General features: G+C 36.1%; 6 protein-coding genes, 1 non-coding gene and 2 pseudogenes across 12 annotated transcripts; 6 read left to right on the top strand and 3 right to left on the bottom strand.

Moving 5' to 3' along the window:
• Nucleotides 1–214: 214 nt before the first annotated feature.
• cysl-4 (Cysteine synthase) lies at nt 215–2,061 on the top strand. The gene is made up of 6 exons (NM_071146.2): nt 215–263; nt 310–412; nt 461–632; nt 757–1,160; nt 1,598–1,832; nt 1,884–2,061. Exons 2-6 carry the CDS (start codon nt 313–315, stop codon nt 1,984–1,986), a joined length of 1,014 nt encoding a protein of 337 aa, NP_503547.1. The 5' UTR covers nt 215–263; nt 310–312; the 3' UTR covers nt 1,987–2,061.
• A 554-nt stretch (nt 2,062–2,615) lies between these two features.
• F59A7.10 lies at nt 2,616–2,965 on the top strand (annotated as a pseudogene). The gene is made up of 2 exons: nt 2,616–2,774; nt 2,795–2,965. Coding segments are annotated over exons 1-2 (330 nt in total).
• An 899-nt stretch (nt 2,966–3,864) lies between these two features.
• On the top strand, nt 3,865–6,876 carry F59A7.8 (annotated as a pseudogene). The gene is made up of 6 exons: nt 3,865–4,176; nt 4,235–4,560; nt 4,685–5,125; nt 5,239–5,970; nt 6,021–6,330; nt 6,455–6,876. Coding segments are annotated over exons 1-6 (2,543 nt in total).
• Nucleotides 6,877–7,332: 456 nt separating this feature from the next.
• On the top strand, nt 7,333–8,654 carry F59A7.7 (Tryptophan synthase beta chain-like PALP domain-containing protein). The gene is made up of 3 exons (NM_071148.3): nt 7,333–7,612; nt 8,201–8,435; nt 8,487–8,654. Exons 1-3 carry the CDS (start codon nt 7,462–7,464, stop codon nt 8,587–8,589), a joined length of 489 nt encoding a protein of 162 aa, NP_503549.1. The 5' UTR covers nt 7,333–7,461; the 3' UTR covers nt 8,590–8,654.
• F59A7.11 (putative secreted effector) lies at nt 8,608–9,180 on the bottom strand. Its single transcript, NM_001038402.2, has 3 exons — nt 9,026–9,180; nt 8,810–8,950; nt 8,608–8,756 (listed from the first exon to the last, which is right to left on the bottom strand). The coding sequence occupies exons 1-3, from the start codon at nt 9,114–9,116 to the stop codon at nt 8,674–8,676; spliced, it is 315 nt and encodes a 104-aa protein (NP_001033491.1). The 5' UTR covers nt 9,117–9,180; the 3' UTR covers nt 8,608–8,673.
• Nucleotides 9,181–11,091: 1,911 nt separating this feature from the next.
• Nucleotides 11,092–11,784, bottom strand: F59A7.2 (Late embryogenesis abundant protein D-29-like). The gene is made up of 3 exons (NM_071149.6): nt 11,681–11,784; nt 11,302–11,484; nt 11,092–11,255 (listed from the first exon to the last, which is right to left on the bottom strand). Exons 1-3 carry the CDS (start codon nt 11,763–11,765, stop codon nt 11,173–11,175), a joined length of 351 nt encoding a protein of 116 aa, NP_503550.1. The 5' UTR covers nt 11,766–11,784; the 3' UTR covers nt 11,092–11,172.
• A 2,460-nt stretch (nt 11,785–14,244) lies between these two features.
• On the top strand, nt 14,245–17,723 carry F59A7.14 (ORF3). The gene is made up of 3 exons (NM_001313192.3): nt 14,245–14,378; nt 17,147–17,218; nt 17,533–17,723. The coding sequence occupies exons 1-3, from the start codon at nt 14,326–14,328 to the stop codon at nt 17,615–17,617; spliced, it is 210 nt and encodes a 69-aa protein (NP_001300121.1). The 5' UTR covers nt 14,245–14,325; the 3' UTR covers nt 17,618–17,723.
• On the bottom strand, nt 16,064–16,084 carry 21ur-15339. The gene has a single exon (NR_068627.1).
• Nucleotides 17,724–17,929: 206 nt separating the features above from the next.
• Nucleotides 17,930–19,951, top strand: F59A7.5 (uncharacterized protein). 4 transcript variants are annotated; one of them, NM_001313194.3, is made up of 6 exons: nt 17,974–18,085; nt 18,574–18,690; nt 18,949–19,005; nt 19,056–19,270; nt 19,448–19,570; nt 19,735–19,951. In NM_001313194.3, the coding sequence occupies exons 1-6, from the start codon at nt 17,992–17,994 to the stop codon at nt 19,915–19,917; spliced, it is 789 nt and encodes a 262-aa protein (NP_001300123.1). In that variant the 5' UTR covers nt 17,974–17,991; the 3' UTR covers nt 19,918–19,951. The 4 variants fall into 4 exon arrangements, with proteins under 4 accessions (NP_001024002.2, NP_001300123.1, NP_001024001.1 ...); NM_001313193.2 differs by having other exon boundaries at nt 17,986–18,085; nt 18,574–18,744; nt 19,735–19,943; NM_001028831.5 differs by lacking the exon at nt 19,448–19,570 and having other exon boundaries at nt 17,930–18,085; nt 19,735–19,949.
• Nucleotides 19,952–19,958: the final 7 nt, after the last annotated feature.

Consider the following 19,958-nt stretch of genomic DNA (forward strand, 5'->3'; position numbering starts at 1 on the left):
AGGCAACATGTTGGCGGACACGTGCCTACCTACCAAAGACGCCTTACCGTGTACTTGAAAACCTTCTTCTATAAACAAAAAAAAGATACACGTGAAAAATGTATGTACTTTACGCAAAATAATAATAATAAATTGTACACGTATGTATCTATGAAAATGCTCCACGTGCAAAAAAGTTACACGATTTGTTTAGTTTCTAATTATTTCTCAATTTCTGTAATAATAAGTTCATTCTTCGGATTCATTGCAAAGTAAAACTAAAGGTATTTTTAATTTTATTCCAAGGCAAAGCATCCCTGTACTTTTCAGAAAATGTCACGCGAATTGATGGTTCATGATAGTGGAGATACCGTTGGAAACACTCCGCTGGTACTTTTGAGAAATATCACCAAGGGATTGGATGCCAGAATTGGTAGGGAAATTTCAAAATTCCACAAATTTATTTATTTTTTCTTTTCAGCCGTCAAAATCGAATATCTGAATCCATCGTGCTCAGTGAAGGACCGTATCGCTAAAACGATGGTGGACGACGCTGAGAAAGCCGGGAAAATTGTTCCGGGGAAGACGGTTCTCGTGGAGGGTACCAGCGGAAACTTGGGGATCGCATTGGCTCATATTGGAAGAATTCGGGGGTAAGAAATCAGCTGGACAGATTTTAAAATATGCCTGCATGCCTGCCTTTAAAGTCACCTGACTAGGTAAGGCAGGCAGGCATAACCAGGCAGGCAGGCATGAATATTCACACATCTTATTCAGATACAAAGTGATTTTGGTGATGACCACCGCCATGAGCATCGAGCGTCGGGCCATGCTCCGAGCCTACGGAGCCGAAGTGATTCTTTCGGATCCTGCCGAAGGTCATCCAGGGATTGTGAAGAAAATCGAGATGCTCGTCAGCAAACTTCCCGATGCATATTGCCTCGATCAGTTCTCAAACCCCTCCAATCCAGCCGCTCACTACCGTACCACGGGTCCAGAAATTTGGAAGCAAACTCAAGGGAAAGTGGATATGGTTTGCTTCGGAGTCGGCTCAGGTGGGACGGTTACCGGAGTCGGAAGATATCTTCGTGCTCAAAAGCAAAATATTGGAGTGTACCCTGTGGAGCCATTCGAGAGCTCGGTGCTGAGTGGATTCCCGAGAGGTCCACATAAGATTCATGGTATGTTTAAGGGGTTTTTTGTTTTTCTAGAAAAATATTAAATTGGAGGTAGTTGATTGGAGAATATAGTCAGGGTACTGTTCTAGAACTGTAGTAATTCTGCCGGAGTACTGTAGGGGTACGTTGGTGTTAGTGGATGAATATTGTCGGTGTACTCTAGGGGTACTGTAGGAATATGTTAGAAGGGCTGAAACTTTTTGGTTTTGTCTTTTGAGTGAATACTGTAGGGGCAATGTATGAGTACTGTAGAATTGTCATAGCTTTAGAAAAAAAATTATTTTAATCTTTGTAGGCTTACTGTAGTTTTAGAAAATATGGTTTTATTTCCTTTGAAAGTATACTGTAGTAGTTCTTTAGGGGTACTGTAGGAGTCGCCTTCATTTCTTACAGTCCCTGGATTATTTTTAGAGTATTTCCTACATTAAATCCAATTGTAGGAATCGGCGCCGGATTGATTCCCGGGAACGTGGATCGCTCCCTCTTCACTGAAGTCTTTCGTGTCAAATCTGAAGATGCTATGAAAATGGCTCGCCGGCTCGCCGACGAGGAAGCGATTCTCGGTGGAATCTCATCTGGAGCGAATGTGGTCGCTGCCGTCGAACTGGCACGTCGTCCGGAAAACATTGGAAAATTGATTGTGACCACTGTGAATAGTTTTGCTGAGAGATATTTGTGAGTTTTAGTATTATATATTTTTAGTTTCAAAAAATAGACATTTTCCAGCTCCACCGAACTCTACTCAACACTGCTCAGCGAGGTGTCCAAACTGCCAATATCGACAGATGAGCAAGCTGTGGAAATTGCGAAAAAGTACTTGGGACTGTAACTCTTTTCTAGACATTGAAGTGATCACTTTTATTGTTTGGTAATGAAATAAAACCAATAAATTTATGTACAAAAAATCGATAATCAGGCTGTTGTCTCCACGCCTCGGTATGCATTCTCAGCTCCATTTCTAACAGCAGTTCCTGCATTTTTTAACTGCATTCACGCCTGAAAGCTTTCATTTTTTGTTGATGGCTCAACTGTTGTATAATTAGTACCAAGTTGTCCTATTTTACTCGCAGGTTCCCACGCACTGCTACCGGCGTTTTCTGCAGTATTCGCTGCAGATTCTCCGGCACGAAGAGTCTCTGATGCAACATACCAAAAAACTTCTGTATCTACAATTTTATACTCACATTTCAAAATTGAGAACAAAAGAGCAAAAAGTTGAAAAGTCGACCGTCCAAATGCTATGGGACATCCTGACTAGGAATCCGTCAGAAGGTGCCCGTGCGAGATGGACTAAAATTATTTGCGAAAAAATCTGTTTAGTAATAGGGCCCAGAAAATTTATATACCTACTAACAACTTATTTTGTAGCAATCAGATCATGCATTCTTTTTAATATTCGAAAAAAAATTGTTTAAAAAAAACAAAAGGGTAAGGGAACATCCCAAACCAAAGGTCACCATGGGAGAATGGACCGGAGCCGGATGCCACACCAACTTCTCCACCGCCGAAATGCGTGCTCCAGGTGGAATCGCTGCGATTGAAGCCGCCATGGCAGGACTCAAACGGACACATTTGGAGGCGATGAAGGTGTACGATCAGCATGGTGGAGAAGACCACGTTAGACAGGACGTCATGAGACAAGCTCGGCTGACAAATTCTCCTGGGGAGTCTCCAATCGTGGATGCTCAATCCGTATTCCGAGACAGGTGGCTGCAGAGAGAATGGGATATTTGGAGGATCGTCGTCCGTCGTCAAACTTTGATCCTTATCAAGTGACTGCAATGATTGCACAGAGCATTCTTTTCTAAAATGATACTGTCTTATCTATCCAGAATAAAAGTACATATGGGTGGGGTGATTTATTCGAATGAAATAAAATATTTATGATAATATAATGAATATTTTTCTGTTTAATTGTTATTTAAGATTAATTATGCTGCACGGTGTGGATTTTTCAACAAAAATTCAAAAAAAACATGTTCCAAAATTAAATTCGCATTTAATCATTCACGTAAAAGTTGTCATTCATCGTTATTTTTTTCGTTTTTGGGTGTTTTGTTTCAGCATTTTTCAGCCTGTTTTTGATTTTTTTTTTAGATTTTAAGAAATATTATCAATATTGAACATATTTTCAGCTACTGAAATTATTCAGAAACTTGGAAAGCACATGTGGAAAACTTCATCGACAAAGTTGGATCAAGGAACGATTATTTGGAGCTCGTCAAAAACCAGATAATTTTTAAATCGTGTTCACATTGTTTTTTTTAAGTTTGAGAAATAAATTTTACACTTTTTCCGATCTCTAAACTTCGAAAAAATCATTCAACTTTTCTACCAGAACATCAAAATTTCCGGAAACTGCAATATTTGAAAGGATTACGATGGAAATTGAGTCGAAATTGTGTTTATGGATGGTGAAAATCCGTGTTCAGCAATTTTTTCGATTAAATTTATCAAATTATGAGAAATTACCATATTTTCTATGAATAACCATGATAAATGTTAATTTTCTTCTTTTTTATATTTTAAATTGATATTCTATATCAAATATTTGAAAAATAAATGGATATTTCTCGATATTCGTTCGAAAAAGCTCGATCGAGCTCGTGGGATAATTGACGAATTGTCGTCAAATTAAATGCGCGTACGCAAAGTACGCAATAGTGTACAAAACTTCTTCGCGTTGAATATTCAGTCGCGACTAGTCAGCCAAATGGGACTACTGTAGAAATTTCCTCGGCCACGTTCCAAACGCCGCTCCGTGTAACCAATTCAGGAAAAATTGTCGAAAACGTGTAGTTCTACAAATTATAGAATTCTGTGAATTTTTCACGTTTTTTACAACATGACAGAAAACCACGTGTTTGAAAACAGATATTTTCGATTCCCGTGACACGTAGTTTTTCTCTCCAATTCTCAGAAAAGATTTATTCTTCAATAAGTTTTGCAAGGTGGACGGTTGCCCACTATACAAATTGCGATGAACGTCTCGGACCCATCAAAAAACGAATATTCCAAGGTTTGTTTGAATTTGAATGAAATAAATAGAATTTCGCAATAAAATGATTGCTTTTCAGGAAATTCGTCGCACCGTCTCATCGGAAATTATCGGTCAATCAAGAAGTCCGATGACTCTGGAAAACCAACCGGTGTCTCCGATGACAAAGCGGCGAAGACTCGAGAACATGGATCGTACGATCACTGAACAAATGGTGGAAGATGAGATCGTGGCAACGGCCATTTCACCGCCATCACAGCCAAAAAACGTGGTCGTGCCAATCCCGCAGGATTTCGCTGCGATGCTGACGAACAGCTGGACTAAACCGATTCGCGGGCCGATGACGGAGAAGAAAAAGCTCAAAATCAATGAGACTTTTAACAAACTGACGCAACAGCTTGCCGAGTTCGTAAACTTTTTAATTCATTTCTAATTGTAAGAAAAAATTGAGCCCGCGATCAACGAGCGAAAGACTTGTGAAAATTGAAATAATATATATTAACTATCAATAAACACAAGCATTTTTCAGCGCAACTCACACGATCCCAGCTGAAACCGACCTCACGGAGACGCCCGACGGCTTCCTTGTCGATCTCATGCCCCATCAGAAAGCAGGACTTTGCTGGCTCCTTTGGCGAGAGAGTCAACCACATTCCGGTGGAATTCTCGGTGGTGATATGGGTCTTGGCAAGACCCTATCAATGATTTCATTGATTGTGCATCAGAAGGCGGCGAGAAAAACACGGAAAGATGCGGGAGACGATGCAGTGGGCAAGGAGAAGTGGAAAGCTGCGAAGGAAACAGAATTGTATCCATCAGATTGCACCGGAATCTTTGGTTCATCACTGGGAAGCTGAAATTGCTAGAAGACTTAAACAAGATCTACTTTCTGTTCTAGTATACCATGGAAACAGGAGACACATTAATCCGAAAGATCTTAAGAAGCACATCGAGTTGGATTATGATTTGGGTGAGAATTCTGAGCCCGCCTAATTTAAAACCTGTTTTCGAATTGCAGAGCAGCATTTTTGAAGCTATATTATCTAAAAAAAATTTTCACTGAAATTTAATTATTTTTTCCAGAAGACGAGCACAATCCCTGCAGCAAGCTTCGGCCCCGTGTCTGTCCCAAAGCTGACAAAAACTCCTCTCCACTTGCTCGCATCGCTTGGTCTTATGTGATCCTCGACGAGGCGCATATCATCAAAAATCGAAACGCCCAATGCTCAGAGGCAGCCTGCAAGATCTCAGCATTTTCACGCTGGTGTCTCTCGGGCACACCGATTCACAATAATATGAGACGAAAGAAAATAGTCCACTTGATGGAGAAGAATATTGTGATCCACAAGTTGGAGATGGTCGGTCAGGAAGCTAAAGGATTTGCAATGATGATGGAAGCAGCTCGTAAGCTTGTCGAGGAAATCTTTGGAGACTCAGAAATCAACCGACAACAAAGAGGATATGATGATAAATACGCAAATCCGTTCTCATTCGGACACGGGACTTGACGGATAACACGAATTGTGGAGTGTATGTTTTGGTGCTGCTCATGCGCCTTCGCCAAGCGTGTGTGCACTTCCATATCACCAAACTGGACATGAAATTGGAAGCATTCGAGATTAACGGAGGCAGTGATGAGGATACAGATATAGAAGATATCAGGAACCGTATGGAAGTGACAATGCCAGCCGATAGCGAGGATGATGATGAGCCGAAACAATTGCCTACGCAAATCTTCGAACCCGATTTCATCAGTTGCAAGATGGCCAAACCGCTCGAAATTGTTGGCGATGTTATGAAGAGCAAGGAGAAAGTGTGAGTGAAACCCTGAAACCCTATCAATACCAAAAAGTCGATATTTTCAGTGTCATTGTCTCCCAATGGACTTCTGTTCTGCGTCTCGTGCAAAGACATTCAAGAAGGAGGCCACGGGTACACATCTATCACCGGAGAGGTAGCCATAAAAGATCGGCAAGAACGAGTAGACAGCTTCAACCAAGAAAAGGGCGGAGCCCAGGATATGCTCCTCTCATTGACGGCCGGAGGTGTGGGGCTCAATTTGATTGGCGGGAATCATCTGATTATGGTCGATTTGCACTGGAATCCTGCACTAGAGCAGCAGGCGTGTGATCGCATTTATCGAATGGGACAGAAGAAGGAAGTCCATATTCATCGGTAATATCTTTTGAAGTTCAAAGTTTCGCTCATACAATCTATTTTATTTCTTGAATTGCTAGAAATTTCTAAAAACATTTTTACTGTTTATTTTTATTTTGAAATTTCACAAAAAAATTTGCAGACTCATCGTGAAGGAAACCATTGAGCAACGCGTCATGAGCCTCCAGGAGAAGAAGCTCGCGTTGGCAGCTTCAGTGTTGGAAGGATCGGCAACTCGTGGAATGAACAAGCTCACCAACTCAGACATTCGCACTCTCTTTGGACTCGACGAAGAATTTGAACTCGACACCTAATAACTTTTCATTTTTCTCTGGATTTTCTTTCCCACTTGTCATATTATTTTATTCTACCCCCATCAATCTCCCCCATCTAGTGAAATTTTTCAAGTGTATCCTACCCATCCCGACTGAAATTTATCAAAATACCGTTTGAATGAAATTATAGCATAGATCAACTTTGCATGTACTTGTTTTCACCTTTATCAGAGATAAGTGCATTGATGCATTCATTCACCATATTTTTCGGTATGTAGGGACTTTTTTTCAGAAATTTTCAAAATCAGAAAAAAATGTAAAAAATTTCACTTCTATTGTACGGAAATTACGACGCAAGCAAGATTAATATTTTGATATCAACCACGCTCTAACGGCTAACAAAAATACCCCCCCCCCCCCCCCCCCCATAAAAGTTAGGTTTCGTTAGGCATTATCGGTAGGAATTATATTAGATTCCTTATCACAAGGTCCGGTTCTCCGTCACTTAAAGGTGTCTACATTTATTTCTATGAATCTGAAAAGCCAAATATCATAGTGTCAAGTAAATTGAAAATTTAATTTTGAAAGTTCGCCAAGAATAAAACAACTTTCTACAATTTAAGCAAAAAATTGTGTTCCAACATTGTTGAAGTTCACACATCAAAACTTGGAAAAAAAACCAAAATTTCCTCAAATTTTGACAATTCTAAAAAATTCGGTATGAGAGCTTTCATACAAAAAAATTTTCAGAATTTTACTCTCTGGCTTCACAGATGCATATTGCCTCGATCAGTTCTCAAACCCATCCAATCCAGCCGCGCACTACCGTACCACAGGCCCAGAAATTTGGAAGCAAACTCAAGGGAAAGTGGATATGGTGTGTTTTGGAGTCGGCTCAGGTGGGACGGTTACCGGAGTCGGAAGATATCTTCGTGCTCAAAAGCAAAATATTGGAGTGTACCCTGTGGAGCCATTCGAGAGCTCGGTGCTGAGTGGATTCCCGAGAGGTCCACATAAGATTCATGGTACGTTTCAGGGGGTTTTTTTTGTAGAAAAATATTGAATTGGAGATAGTTGATTAGAGGATATAGTCAAGGTACTGTTGTAGAACTGTTGCAATTTTGTCGGAGTACTGTAGGGGTACTGTAGGATTACTATAGTCTCAGAAAAACATGTATTTGTCGTTTGAAGGTAGTGGGCGTTGGATGAATATTGTCGGTGTACTCTAGGGGTACTGTAGGAATATGTTAGAAGTACTGAAACTTTTTGGTTTTGTGTTTTGAGTGAATACTGAAGGGGCAATGTATGAGTACTGTAGAATTGTCATAGCTTTAGAAAAAAAATTATTTTAATCTTTGTAGGCTTACTGTTGTCACGACAACCGCCGGAAACCCTATCGCGGCGGCTGCCGTGAAGTCTATTAACAGCCTCCTCTGGTTTTTGTCGTTCTTTATTATAAAAAGGTTTCCTTTTATATAAATTTAGAAAATATGGTTTTATTTTCTTTGAAAGTATACTGTAGTAGTTGTGAGGGGGTACTGTATGAGTCGCCTTCATTTCTTACTGTCACTGGATTATTTTTAGATTATTTCCTTCATTAAATTCAATTGTAGGAATTGGTGCTGGTCTCATACCAGGGAACGTGGATCGCTCCCTCTTCACAGAAGTCCTGCGTGTCAAGTCTGAAGATGCTATGAAGATGGCTCGCCGGCTCGCCGACGAGGAAGCGATTCTCGGTGAAATCTCATCTGGAGCAAATGTGGTCGCTGCCGTCGAGCTGGCATGTCGTCCGGAAAACATTGGAAAATTGATTGTGACCACTGTGAATAGTTTTGCTGAGAGATATTTGTGAGTTTTAGTATTATATATTTTTAGTTTCAAAAAATAGACATTTTCCAGCTCCACCGAACTCTACTCAACACTGCTCAGCGAGGTGTCCAAACTGCCAATATCGACAGATGAGCAAGCTGTGGATATTGCGAAAAAGTACTTGGGACTGTAACTCTTTTCTAGACATTGAAGTAATCACTTTTATTGTTTGGTAATGAAATAAAATCAATAAATGTATGTACAAAACAATCGATAATCAGACTGTTGTCTCCACGCCGCGGTCTGCATTCTCAGCTCCATTTCTAACAGCAGTTCCGGCATTTTCAACTGCATTCACGCCTGAAAGCTTTCAATTTTTGTTGATGACTCAACTTTTCTTATAATTATAATACCAGGTTGTCCTATCTGGATAGCAGGTTCCCACGCTTTGCCACCGGCGTTTTCAGCATTATAAGCTGCAGATCCGTCAGCACGAACAGTCTCTGTACCCAAGTCACGACGGGCTCTTGGTTCATTTCTGTTCTTGGTCAAATCTAGGGCATGTTTTCATTAGTTAAAATTTTACAGAAGATTAGGGCATTTTTGTCCTAATCAAAAAAAAACATTACCTTCAACATGGTCCGCTTGTTGGCCAGGATATCCCCATACCACCGCTAAAATAGCAATGGTAAATAGCAAGGAATTTATTAGAATATTCATAATTGAAATTTAGAAATTTCGAATTATTTTTTGGAACGTTCCGAACAGCTTTTTATAGATCTGAATTCGGCAACAATGAAACAAAACTACATCATTTTAAGATGTGTTTTTGTGGGATTTAGATGGATTAATAATAACATATGTTGTTATTGTATTAAAAGGTTAATGATGACTAATTTTTGGTGTAACTTTCCAAATATGGGCCCTACCGCAAATTTCATTATTACGGCATTATTGTTGTAAGTAGAAATACTCTAAAGTTATAGTACTAGACTCTGTGTGATTTCCAGCTTCTGAATTTGTTTAAATATTGTGTTTTCAAATTTATATTATCTGTACATGACATAGTATGTAGTACCTATTCACACAAACATCCATAAGGTTCTCAAAAACCGGCTGCAATACCTGTTATAGTGGCAGGTGATCCCAAATACAATGGACTTTAAATCTCAATGACTACGCATCTACAAAGCTACAAACTACGGATCGTCAAGCACAGCAATTTTACGGTATAACTACAAAAATTCAAACCCGTGGTGTTACTTTTTTGAACGATTATACGTTACGTACACGAATTTAACTACCGACTGCAAATTTTGTTCGTAAACTAATTCCGGCTCTGGGTTTTTTTTTGGCATTTTTTGGAAACTACATTGTTTTTTCCGCAGTTTCTTCAAATCATTTTGTAAAAAACTTGAAAAAAAAACGCAATTTGAAAAGGTTTTATATCCGAGTTCTAAATTTAAATGCTCACAAATCCCTCCCAAATAATTAACAAACCCCAATTTGCTCCCTTAATTTTCTCAAAAAAATAACAACTTTTCATACTTTAACGTTAAATTCCAGATATACAAATATTTCAACGTCACAAATCAAATCCATTAGCCGGAGTTATTCGTTGTCTGAGAACTGGTTTAACGGATCAAAATTGCTTTATAAGGGCTCACTTTAATAGTGAGTCAAAATTGTTTGTTTAAAAGTTTTATTCCGGAATTTTTTTTTCAATTTTTAAAACTCACAACTTGATAAATTAGTAGAAACATTTTTTACCCGAGTTCGGTTTCTCACTTTTGGTATTGCAGAATTTTTCTAGAAACTTTTTAAAAATTCTTTCTGGACCCCAAATTGTTTTACAGTTTCTACAGCAAACATAAAGTTTTTTTCTCCATTTCCAGCTAGAGTACAGCCCATTCAGACCAGAAATATGTAGAAGTTCCAAGTATGCTCATTTTCCGCTTATTTGCGGTTTAATGTGATCTCTTTTTTTTTTCTTTTTCTGTCATTTTATTCTAATGGGATGAGTGATGCGATTTGAAGAACATTGATCTTTTTGACTTTTGTTCTAGGATGTGTTTATGTCTACAAAATTAATTTTTAAAATAATGAGAACATTTAAAATTTGTACTTTTTTACAGCTAGGTTCGTGAAGTTCGGGTATAAACAATTAGATTTTACTAGATTCTTGCTAAAATTTAAATATTTTTCTACTTAAAAATTTAGAAATATCGCAGAATGCGGACTTTTGTGCTAGTACATTTGTTTAGATAAAAATGTGATTTTTAAAATATTGAGGAGAATTAAGCTGTAGTATTTGTCTATGCATGTTGGCTCAAAGTTCAAATGTACTTTTTTTTCTTTTTAGTCCGATATTCAAGTTTTCATAAAACCTAGTTGCCAACATTCAAGAAAATATTCTAAACAATGTGAAGCAAATTTCATATATAAAATTTTCAAAAAATTGGAGGAATTTTTTAGGTACTTTTGGAGTACTGTAGTTGCGCGGTAGGAAAAGTGTAGGATTACTGTAGTTCTAGGAAATTTGGGTTTTTGTTTTTAGATTAGATAATGAATTGGGATTTATATGACGATATTGTATTAGTGTAGGCACATTGTAAAAGTAGAATGAAAACTCGATTTTTTACTTTTTTGAAAGTTGGGTACTTTTTTGAATTCTTTTCAAAAATGATTTAGAATTAAAATGATTATTTTTATTGTGACATTTAAACCAAATTCGCATCAAAACAAAATTAATAAATTTATTTACAAAAATTGGTAATCAGATCGCGGCTTCAACTTCGTGGAATAAGTTCTCAGCGCCATTTTTCACAGAAGCTCCAGCATTTTCAACTGTGTGCACGCCTGCAATTATACCATTTTACTGTTTGATTTTTCAGTTAAAACCTACCAGAATCTCCTAACTCGCCAGCGGTCTCCCAAGCACTTTTTCCGGCGTTTTCAACACTATTCACTGCAGATTCTCCAGCATTTTCGATATCATTGTCCAGGCCACGGCGAGTTCTAGTTTCATTTCTGGGTGGATGTTCCATAGTCATGTTCTCATGAAGATGGGTCAAGTTTAGAGGGCAGCCTGAAAAAATTCGTGGCTTACAATTAAAAGTGTTTGTACTTGTGTATTATTTCCCCTCATTTTTTAAAATTAATTAAACTTCCATTTTAATAAAACCGGATGCCCACTTTCCCTTTTTAGGCTTAGAAATAGTTATTTCCTAATCCTAAAAATGGAAATTGTTCAAGTTTAAAATATTAGAAATTTAAAATTTTACCTTCAAGATGGTCGGTGTGATGCCCAGGATATCCCCAAACTAGCGCGAAAATAACAGTGGTGTATAGCAAGGAGTTTAGCAACATTTTATTTAAGAGTTCAGAAACTTGAAATATTTGGCTTTGAATAGTTCATATAACCTTTTTATATATCCGAATTTAGTAGCAATAAAACAAAATGACATCATTTGTTGCATATTTTCATGGGGTTTTAGAGGATTTAGTCTTACCTGATGTTGTTTTTTGGAAAGGGTGTATGGTGATTAATGTTTGATGTATTAATTGAGCCTGGTTTTAAATTTAATAGTGATTAAGAATAATAGGCAAAATGATGCCTGCCTTCAAAAAGACCTACGCCTGCCTGCCTTCAAGATAGTCTGGCGGGCACAATGCTTGATGTATTCATTGAGTTTGGTTTCAAATTTTACAGTAATCAAGAATTATATGCCTTCCGAAATTGTATATAAAACCTATTCAAGTTGACAGATCTGGATTTTTTCAGGAAGATAATTTTTTAAAATTTTTATTTATAATTTTTCATTGAAACGGGCTATTTGATTCTAAAAAACCCAGCTTCTGAAAAGAAATTTCGGTTTTCTTTTCCTTATTCCAAGTTAGAATACATCCTATTCAGACCAGAAATAGAAGTTCCGGTTATGCTCATTTTCCGATTATTTGCGGTTTAATGTGCTCTACATCTACATATTTTTTTTCCGTCATTTTATTCTAATGGGATGAGTGATGCGATTTGGTGAACATTGATGTTTTTTGTATTTTGTGATAGGATTTTTTCAGAAAACTTTATTTTTTAATAAATTAGGGAGCGTTCAAAATTTATATATTTTTTAACAGTTTAACTTAATTTTTCTAGATTTTTGCTAAAATTTGAATATTTTTTATCTTAAAAATGTAGGAATATCGCTCTGCCAAATAGCATGAATTTTGAAGCAAAATTCAATAATTTTTAAAAATATATTTAACATTTTTATGTGCATAAATTTGGGAGATAATTAAAATGCTATTTGTTTCAGAACAATTTGGCGTAAAATTCGGGTTGTAATTGTTTCAAAAAAACCTTCTGCGAGATAAATTAAAATTTTTGAAAAGAACTCTGGCAAGAAATACATTATTAATTTTTCATTTTATAATTTACTAATGTCCAAATTTTAATTAATTCACCTGGACTCAGTCAAAAATTGAAGGATTTAGTTTTCTTGAATGGTACCTAGAACTTTTTTAATTTAACAGTTTTTTCCTTGTTTTTAATTTCCTATTTTCTTTCCGCCTGACTTTCGACCCTCCAAGGTGTTTTTTACACAAAAATAGCAAAAAACACCCGTCGAATGAGTTATCGGTGTAGAGGCAAAGCTAAATTTCGAATACATATTCCCATGAAAACAGTGAAAGCAACAAAAAAAACGAGACTTTCTCTGAAATCCCCAAAGATAGACGGAAACGCCAAGAGTTGTCAGTTCGATGGGGGGAGGCTGAGCAACTTTGATGAGCACAAACATACATGAAAATGCACAAAATGCTCAAAGGAGGGAAGGAAGCAACACTTCCTCTCGGTCATTTTTAAACTTGATTAATTGCTTTTTCGCACTTTTTTGAAACATTTTTCGATTCGTATATTTTATTTCATTTTCGTGTTTTTTTTAAACTTACTTTTTTTTTAACTTTATATGAAAACTTTCCTAATTTTAAAATGTAATTTAAAAACCAAATTGCTGAATTTGCCGAGCACCGCGAAATTTAAAAAAGTGCATTTTCCGAATTTGCCGATCTCGGTAAATTTTAAAATTCGCCGCGCATACCACAAATTGGTTTTCAAAAAAGTTGGAAGTGTCAAAAATTATCTCATTATTCGGTGTTTGCTCAGCCTGGCAAATTTGCCGAATTCGCCGAACTCGGCAAACTTTGAGATTTGCCGCACATCCCTGATGAGAACCCGTAAATTTAAAAATTTTGTTATTCAGTCTTTCAAAATTTTTCTCATTTTTTGCACTATTGTTGATTTTCAGACTATTTTGGCCATTTTGAACCAAAATCCATATTTACGAACAACTTCACCTTCGAATTTCCTTTCATTAAAAAATCTGAAAGTCAAAAAAAATCTATTCTCCATTTTCCAGAAAATGTGAATTTTTCATAGGTTCTTTTATTCTTTTTTGCCTTATTTTCCAAGCTGACTTCTTAATGGTCTTACTGACCAGGAATAACGATTTTTTTCAAATTTCTGTTTATTCAACTAAATATTCGAAAATAAAATTTTTTTCACGTTATTTTTTGTGATCTATGATTTTTTTTCCAAATTTAGCTAATAAATATGTTTTTTTCCTTTAAAAAAACTTGTTTTCCTTGTTCCGTTCTATCATTTTCCCCGCAATTTTCCAACTCAAAACTCACAGCAAACTCATCCTCGATTTTGATCTGAGAGATATAAATTTGATTTATATCCTCCCAAATTTTCATACGAAAAATGTTCACTCTTCGTTTCTTTGTTCGCGCCTTTTTGGAGCTTTTTTCTTCATTGCCAGACTACTCAATTTTGTGAACTTTATTTCTTACAGAATGTGCTGATTCATTTTTGGAACAGGAATTTGGCACGGAAATTGGAAAGTTCGAAAAAAAAAAATTGAATCAAGTCATGAGCGATGACGAAGACAGTCTGGATTTTGATATCACTATTTCTGGGTCAATGTGAGTTTTTTTTTGACGGGTGGCCGCGGATAGAAAAAGCTAGGCCACCGATTCAATTAATTTTCTTAACATCTGGCAAAGCAAAGCGGAAAATGTTAGTATGATTCTGAAAATAATTTGTTTAAAAACTCGGCCATTGATTTTTTGAAGTTGTTTTTTTTCCGAAAAAATTCGGATTTTGACACGTGGCCGCAAATTAGAGAAAGCTCGGCCACCGATTTTTTATAAATAATTTTCTTGCCAAATATCAGATATTTACAAATCTCTTTCATATTATTTTTGACAATTGTCAACAAATAAATAAAATATTAATTAAGTAGAACACTAGAATTTTGGATTTTTCGGTCACTTCTTAAAATTTTGACACGTGGCCGCGAGAGAAAAAAATTCGGCCACCGATTTTTTTTTCTTCAAAAATTGGCTTCATGCAGTTGTAAAAGGTTTTTAAAAATATTTTTTACTATTAGTTAAGAAATTGTTTTTTAAAAATAAATTTATAGACATTTCAACAAATTTCAAAATCATCTTCAAAAACTCGGCCACCAATTATTTCTCAGCCAGCCACATACATTTTTTTTTGCTGCCAAATTTCTTATACCATTTTTATATCCCAATTTTCGCTCTCAAACTAAAAATTCAGTGAATTCTCCCAGACAGCATTATTTTCAAATTTTATGCTTGTTTTTTTCAAGGTCTACTGACATTTCCTAAAAATTTATGGTTTGTGCTTTGGTATTTTAATAAAAATCAGTCATCTTGAAAATTATTAATTGCTCACTTTATTTTGTCGATTTTAAATTGTTTAGAAAAGTACACAAAATTTGAAATGATTAATGTGGAAAATTATTTGTTAGCTCTGATCCACTCCACTTAAGCTCAATTCAATCTTCCAAAACCTTGACGCAGACTTTTTTCACAAGTTCAAATTTTTTGTTGCTCCACGAGCCGTACTTAAATTTAATTTGCTGAAAAAACCAAAGTTCATCATCACCCTAGACATTCATTTCAATTTCGTATAGCACGTCCCCCACCAACTTTTTTCTTTCTTTTTTTTTCTGCTCATTATAATCTTGAACACGTGCTTCATGCACACCAGCTAATCCAATATTACCTTTTCTACATTTCTAAGTCGCTGTACTCTGCAACTCTTTTGCTCTCAGGCCACGCCCCCACTTGAAATAATGAGATTTCGAAAAACGGCATTTGAGTGAGATTTTTTGGAGGGAAAAAAGTATTATGTACTCTTCAATTAATAACCCAGGAAATTCGTTTCTTTCCACAAGGTTTGAATTTTTTCTTGAATTGATTTTTTTTTAAACTACAACACTCCGGTGTGAGTTGGCTCCACCCTGTGGCCGTGTTTTTAAGCTAGCTGAATATTCGCCATATATCGTTTAAAGATCGGAGAAAAGTTGGTGGCCGAGTTTGTATTTTAATTTTTTTTTAATTGGTGGCTTATTTTTTCAGTCTATATGAGCAGCACGTATTGTTTAAATGTCGGTGGCCGCAAAAAAAATCGGTGGCCTAGTTTTTTAATTTTTGAAAAATTGGTGACCTAGTTTTTATTTTAATTTTTTGAAAAATTGGTGGCCTAGATTTTTAGTTTATCTGAGCAGCACGTATTGTTTAAATGTCGGTGGCCGCAAAAAAATTGGTGGCCAAGTTTTTTAATTTTTGAAAAATTGGTGACCGAGGTTTTTAATCTACCTTAAGTTTCACCAATTATTGTTTAGATAATTGGTGAAACTGCAAAAAATTGATGGTCGAGATTTTATCTTAATTTTTTGAAAAATTGGTGGCCTAGTTTTTAACTCTATCTGAGCCGCACATATTGGTTAAATGTCGATGGCCGCAAAAAAATCGGTGGCCTAGTTTTTAATCTATTTGAATTTTCCTCACATATTATTTAAAGGTTGGTGTAAAAAACTTGGTGGCCGGGTTTGTTTTTTTTTTTTTTGAAAATTTGGTGGCCTTTTTGTTCACATTCTCTCAGCACATATTGTTTAAATATCAGTGGCCGAAAAAAAATCGGTGGCCGAGTTTTTTTAATTTTTGAAAAATTGGTGGCCGGGAATTTTTTTTATTTTTTGTTACGAACTCGGTCAAGTTTATCAGACAAAACTGTGATGTTATGTTGTTTTTCTAACAAGTTATTTGTATGACGCCACTTCTCTATAAAATCAGGCGCTGTTTTTGGAGGCCTCACTATGTACCAACTTTCGTATAAGGGTATGGCTTATAGTGTATTTTTTAAAGAAGATGAACAGAAGCAATTAAGTCAATTTTCATGGAATAGAATTCCACGCGGGTTTTTCTGATTTCTAGATCCTCGGAAACCGATAATTCGATTTGCATTTTTATTCAGTTGTTTTTCGAATTAAGTTTCTAAGAACAAAATGTCAAGTGATCAATGAGCATAAATTACAAACCCTCAATTAAGATAATACTTCTCTGAAAAAAATGCAAAAAAAGGAGAAAAAGTACACTCAAAAGGAGGTAAAAGAGGTGAAGAGGGGGGAGGGGTAATAGAATCTTGTTATTGCATATGGAATGCGTAAGCTTTTTTGTGCTATTTTTGAGCTCGGCGAGCACATTTTCTCCTCACACTTCTGAATGAGTTCAGCTCGCACAACTAGTCTGGATCGTATTATTTATCAGAGGTTTGAAATTATCCGGTCTAGGTTTTAGAAAATAAGTTAATTAAGGTTCATAATTTAGAAAAAAATTATAAATAGGTAAATAATACATAATTTTAAAAAAAATTTTAGACCATCCTTTGGGGATCCATTGACGCCGCCACCGACGATCCGCAAATCATGGTACGTCAAAATGCAGACTCGGTATGTTTTTGTTTTCTCGATTTTTAAAAGGCTGCTAGGCCTGCCTCGTGCCTACAAGTGTGCCTACGTAGGCAGGCCAGGCGCATAGGCAGGTCCAGGTTTTTAGTTAATGATGCCTCAAAATAGTTGAAATTGTATTAAATGCTATTTTTGAATTTTAAGATTAAAACCCGTTATCATTATTTAAAGGTGCAGAAACTCTCGGGTTCATTTTTTAAGTAGAAAATATAATTCAAATATAATTCTAGATAAGGATTTCAATTACAGGACACATATATTTAAAGGCACATCCTACAAAATTCAAATTTTTCCAGATTGGCGACGCTTGCTGTATTCATATTCGTCTTTACCATTGTCATCTCGATCATTTTGATTCTGGCGAATTGGCACAAAATTTGAATTTTTTTCATTTTGTAGTTTTTGTAGGGTTCTCCAATAACTGTATCTCATAATCAGGTATCAAATACCGTTTCATTTTGAATATAAAAACTGAATATAATACTTGAATCCTTGGTGTATCATTCACGAAGAAGCCAGGAAAGGCAGACACGGTCAGGCAGGCATGCATACACATCAGCCTCATTCTCTCGCATTATTTATCATCCATGAGGTATAAAACCTCAAAAATGCCGATCAAAATCACAAGACACGACCGGTTAATCCGTTGGCCAACATGGCTAAAACAACAAAATCCGATCGGATTGCGGGTTGAAAAAATTGAAAAAACATCTGACAAAAGATCGTCACATTTACCATACTTCCGTTGGGAAACTATGCGACAAATTGCTACGGCGATTTGTCTTTTTTTGGTCGTTCTGACCAAACATTCGATTGGAGCACAAAATGATACGCTGGAGATGGAGTTGGGTGGGTTTTTCTATAATTGTTGGAAGTGTCGAAACAGTTTTTTGCAAATTATTTGAAACCAGACTATTAATTGAAAACTACTTTTATTCTGATTGTTAACTAATATTTAAATTAGTGGAAATCATTTTGAAGTTTTGAGAATTGTATTCTGTGAGTTTTAGAAAATCAGGAGCAATCTTTTTGTAGGTTATTTATGGTCTGTGTAGTTTTAATTTAAATACGTTAGAGGTAGCTTGGTTGAAAGCCATGGCCCCCATGGCCGAATATAATAATAATACTTCTCAAAAAGTTGCCAAAAAGTATCAATTACAAAATTTTTCACTCCTCCTCTAAGCAACTTTATGTTCAAAAATTATGTATAAAATTTTTTTAGTTAACAATTTTTATAAAATCCAAAGTTGGCAGGGAGGCATTTTTGTTCCTTGAAAATAATTATTCCATTTACCAAAGTTTAAATTAAATTTATTCACTTCAAATATGAATTTCAGAATCCAACATAACCGTCGTCAAACTCGAACATGGACTGAAATTCCAGGCGCATTCCGAGTTCGGCCTACCGGACAACATGACCGATCTGTTCAACTCGACGGCGGCTGACTCTGAAGGTGTTCGAATTGAAATTCGTCAAACTATCATTTTGCGTAATAGAAATAAGACAGGTTCCTCTTGAATTCAAAATTAACTTTTTTAAATTTATTCTAACTTTAATTTGCGAAAAATGAGCGGAGCTACGTTAATCATTACCACTAAATGGGCAGAGTTATCATAAATTTAAATTTTGAACTAAACTTTTGAGATAAGCAAAATGAGTGTTAAAATGAAAAAAAATCTATATTGAAATTTTTCTAAAAATTAATTTTCAGGTGCCAACAACTCATCCGTCCTAGAAGCGCCACGTGTCAAGCGGAGCAATAAAAATGGTGAGGTTTCCTTCAAATTAGTATAATAAGAGACTTAAATCATTGATTAGCTAGCAGCAGCGGCTCAGAAGAAAACGACCAAAAAGACGGCCAAGAAGACCACCACCGAAAAAAAAAGGGGGCTACAAAAAAGAAGGTGACCACAAAAAAGAAGAAGGTAACGACAAAGAAGCCAAAGAAAACGACAAAAAAGAAGTTGACAACGAAAAAATTGGCAACGACAACGACTCGGTCGACGACAAAACATCGCCAATTTCCAGACCAGGTATCGAATATGTACTCAGAGGGTTAATAAAGGAACTGTGGAGAAATAACTAAAAAAAACTAACATTTATTAGAAAGAAAAAACGGGAAAATTCGGTTAAATGGGAGAGAAAAGAGCCTAAATCTTTAGTTTGAGAACATTTTGAGATATTTTCAATTTTTCAAAAAGACAATTCAGAAATATCTCAAAAAGAGCATTTCAATCGACACGAAATTGCGCGACAGTTCAAACTTTGAATCATTTTCAAGCTGGATTTTCTCACTGTTTATGGGATTTTCTCGTTTTTCTGTAAACACTACGGTAAGTATTGAAATTAGGGCTACAATTTTCAGTAACATTCCCAATTCCGCTACTAGTATATTTACCTAGCACAAGCGGCCGACATCTGTAGGGTCTTGAGAACAACTAGATGTCTGTCGCTTTGCGGGCACACCCAGAAAGTATTGATTTTTGCATAATTTCAGCGTCCCCCTCTACAACCCGTAACGGAACAGAAACCAGGCTACCCGGACGATCGCCACCAGACGACAACTCGACGAAAGTTCGTGATGTATGATGATGAGGAGAAGGAGGCGGAGAAGAAGGATCCGGAAAAAGAAGATAAATTTAATGATTCTAATTCTAATTGGCGTTCTTGGAAAAATTGATGTTAATATATATTTATAAGACTTTTTTAATTTCTTCAATT

Source organism: Caenorhabditis elegans, chromosome V, assembly GCF_000002985.6.
Source record: "Caenorhabditis elegans chromosome V".
NCBI classification, from domain to species: Eukaryota; Metazoa; Nematoda; class Chromadorea; order Rhabditida; family Rhabditidae; genus Caenorhabditis; species Caenorhabditis elegans.

Excerpts from the sequence above, each read along its gene's own strand:
- cysl-4 (NM_071146.2), top strand. The coding sequence starts at position 313 with ATGTCACGCGAATTGATGGTTCATGATAGTGGAGATACCGTTGGAAAC. Across the intron at positions 633-756 it reads CATATTGGAAGAATTCGGGG|ATACAAAGTGATTTTGGTGA; the intron begins GTAAGAAATCAG and ends CATCTTATTCAG. Across the intron at positions 1,833-1,883 it reads AGTTTTGCTGAGAGATATTT|CTCCACCGAACTCTACTCAA; the intron begins GTGAGTTTTAGT and ends GACATTTTCCAG.
- F59A7.7 (NM_071148.3), top strand. The coding sequence starts at position 7,462 with ATGGTGTGTTTTGGAGTCGGCTCAGGTGGGACGGTTACCGGAGTCGGA. Across the intron at positions 7,613-8,200 it reads AGGTCCACATAAGATTCATG|GAATTGGTGCTGGTCTCATA; the intron begins GTACGTTTCAGG and ends ATTCAATTGTAG. Across the intron at positions 8,436-8,486 it reads AGTTTTGCTGAGAGATATTT|CTCCACCGAACTCTACTCAA; the intron begins GTGAGTTTTAGT and ends GACATTTTCCAG.
- F59A7.11 (NM_001038402.2), bottom strand. The coding sequence starts at position 9,116 with ATGAATATTCTAATAAATTCCTTGCTATTTACCATTGCTATTTTAGCG. Across the intron at positions 8,951-9,025 it reads ACAAGCGGACCATGTTGAAG|ATTTGACCAAGAACAGAAAT; the intron begins GTAATGTTTTTT and ends AACATGCCCTAG. Across the intron at positions 8,757-8,809 it reads TATCCAGATAGGACAACCTG|GCGTGAATGCAGTTGAAAAT; the intron begins GTATTATAATTA and ends GAAAGCTTTCAG.
- F59A7.2 (NM_071149.6), bottom strand. The coding sequence starts at position 11,765 with ATGTTGCTAAACTCCTTGCTATACACCACTGTTATTTTCGCGCTAGTT. Across the intron at positions 11,485-11,680 it reads TCACACCGACCATCTTGAAG|GCTGCCCTCTAAACTTGACC; the intron begins GTAAAATTTTAA and ends GAATTTTTTCAG. Across the intron at positions 11,256-11,301 it reads TGGCGAGTTAGGAGATTCTG|GCGTGCACACAGTTGAAAAT; the intron begins GTAGGTTTTAAC and ends GTATAATTGCAG.
- F59A7.14 (NM_001313192.3), top strand. The coding sequence starts at position 14,326 with ATGAGCGATGACGAAGACAGTCTGGATTTTGATATCACTATTTCTGGG. Across the intron at positions 14,379-17,146 it reads ATCACTATTTCTGGGTCAAT|ACCATCCTTTGGGGATCCAT; the intron begins GTGAGTTTTTTT and ends AAAAAATTTTAG. Across the intron at positions 17,219-17,532 it reads TACGTCAAAATGCAGACTCG|ATTGGCGACGCTTGCTGTAT; the intron begins GTATGTTTTTGT and ends AAATTTTTCCAG.
- F59A7.5 (NM_001313193.2), top strand. The coding sequence starts at position 17,992 with ATGCGACAAATTGCTACGGCGATTTGTCTTTTTTTGGTCGTTCTGACC. Across the intron at positions 19,006-19,055 it reads CAAGCGGAGCAATAAAAATG|CTAGCAGCAGCGGCTCAGAA; the intron begins GTGAGGTTTCCT and ends ATCATTGATTAG. Across the intron at positions 19,571-19,734 it reads GTTTTTCTGTAAACACTACG|CGTCCCCCTCTACAACCCGT; the intron begins GTAAGTATTGAA and ends GCATAATTTCAG.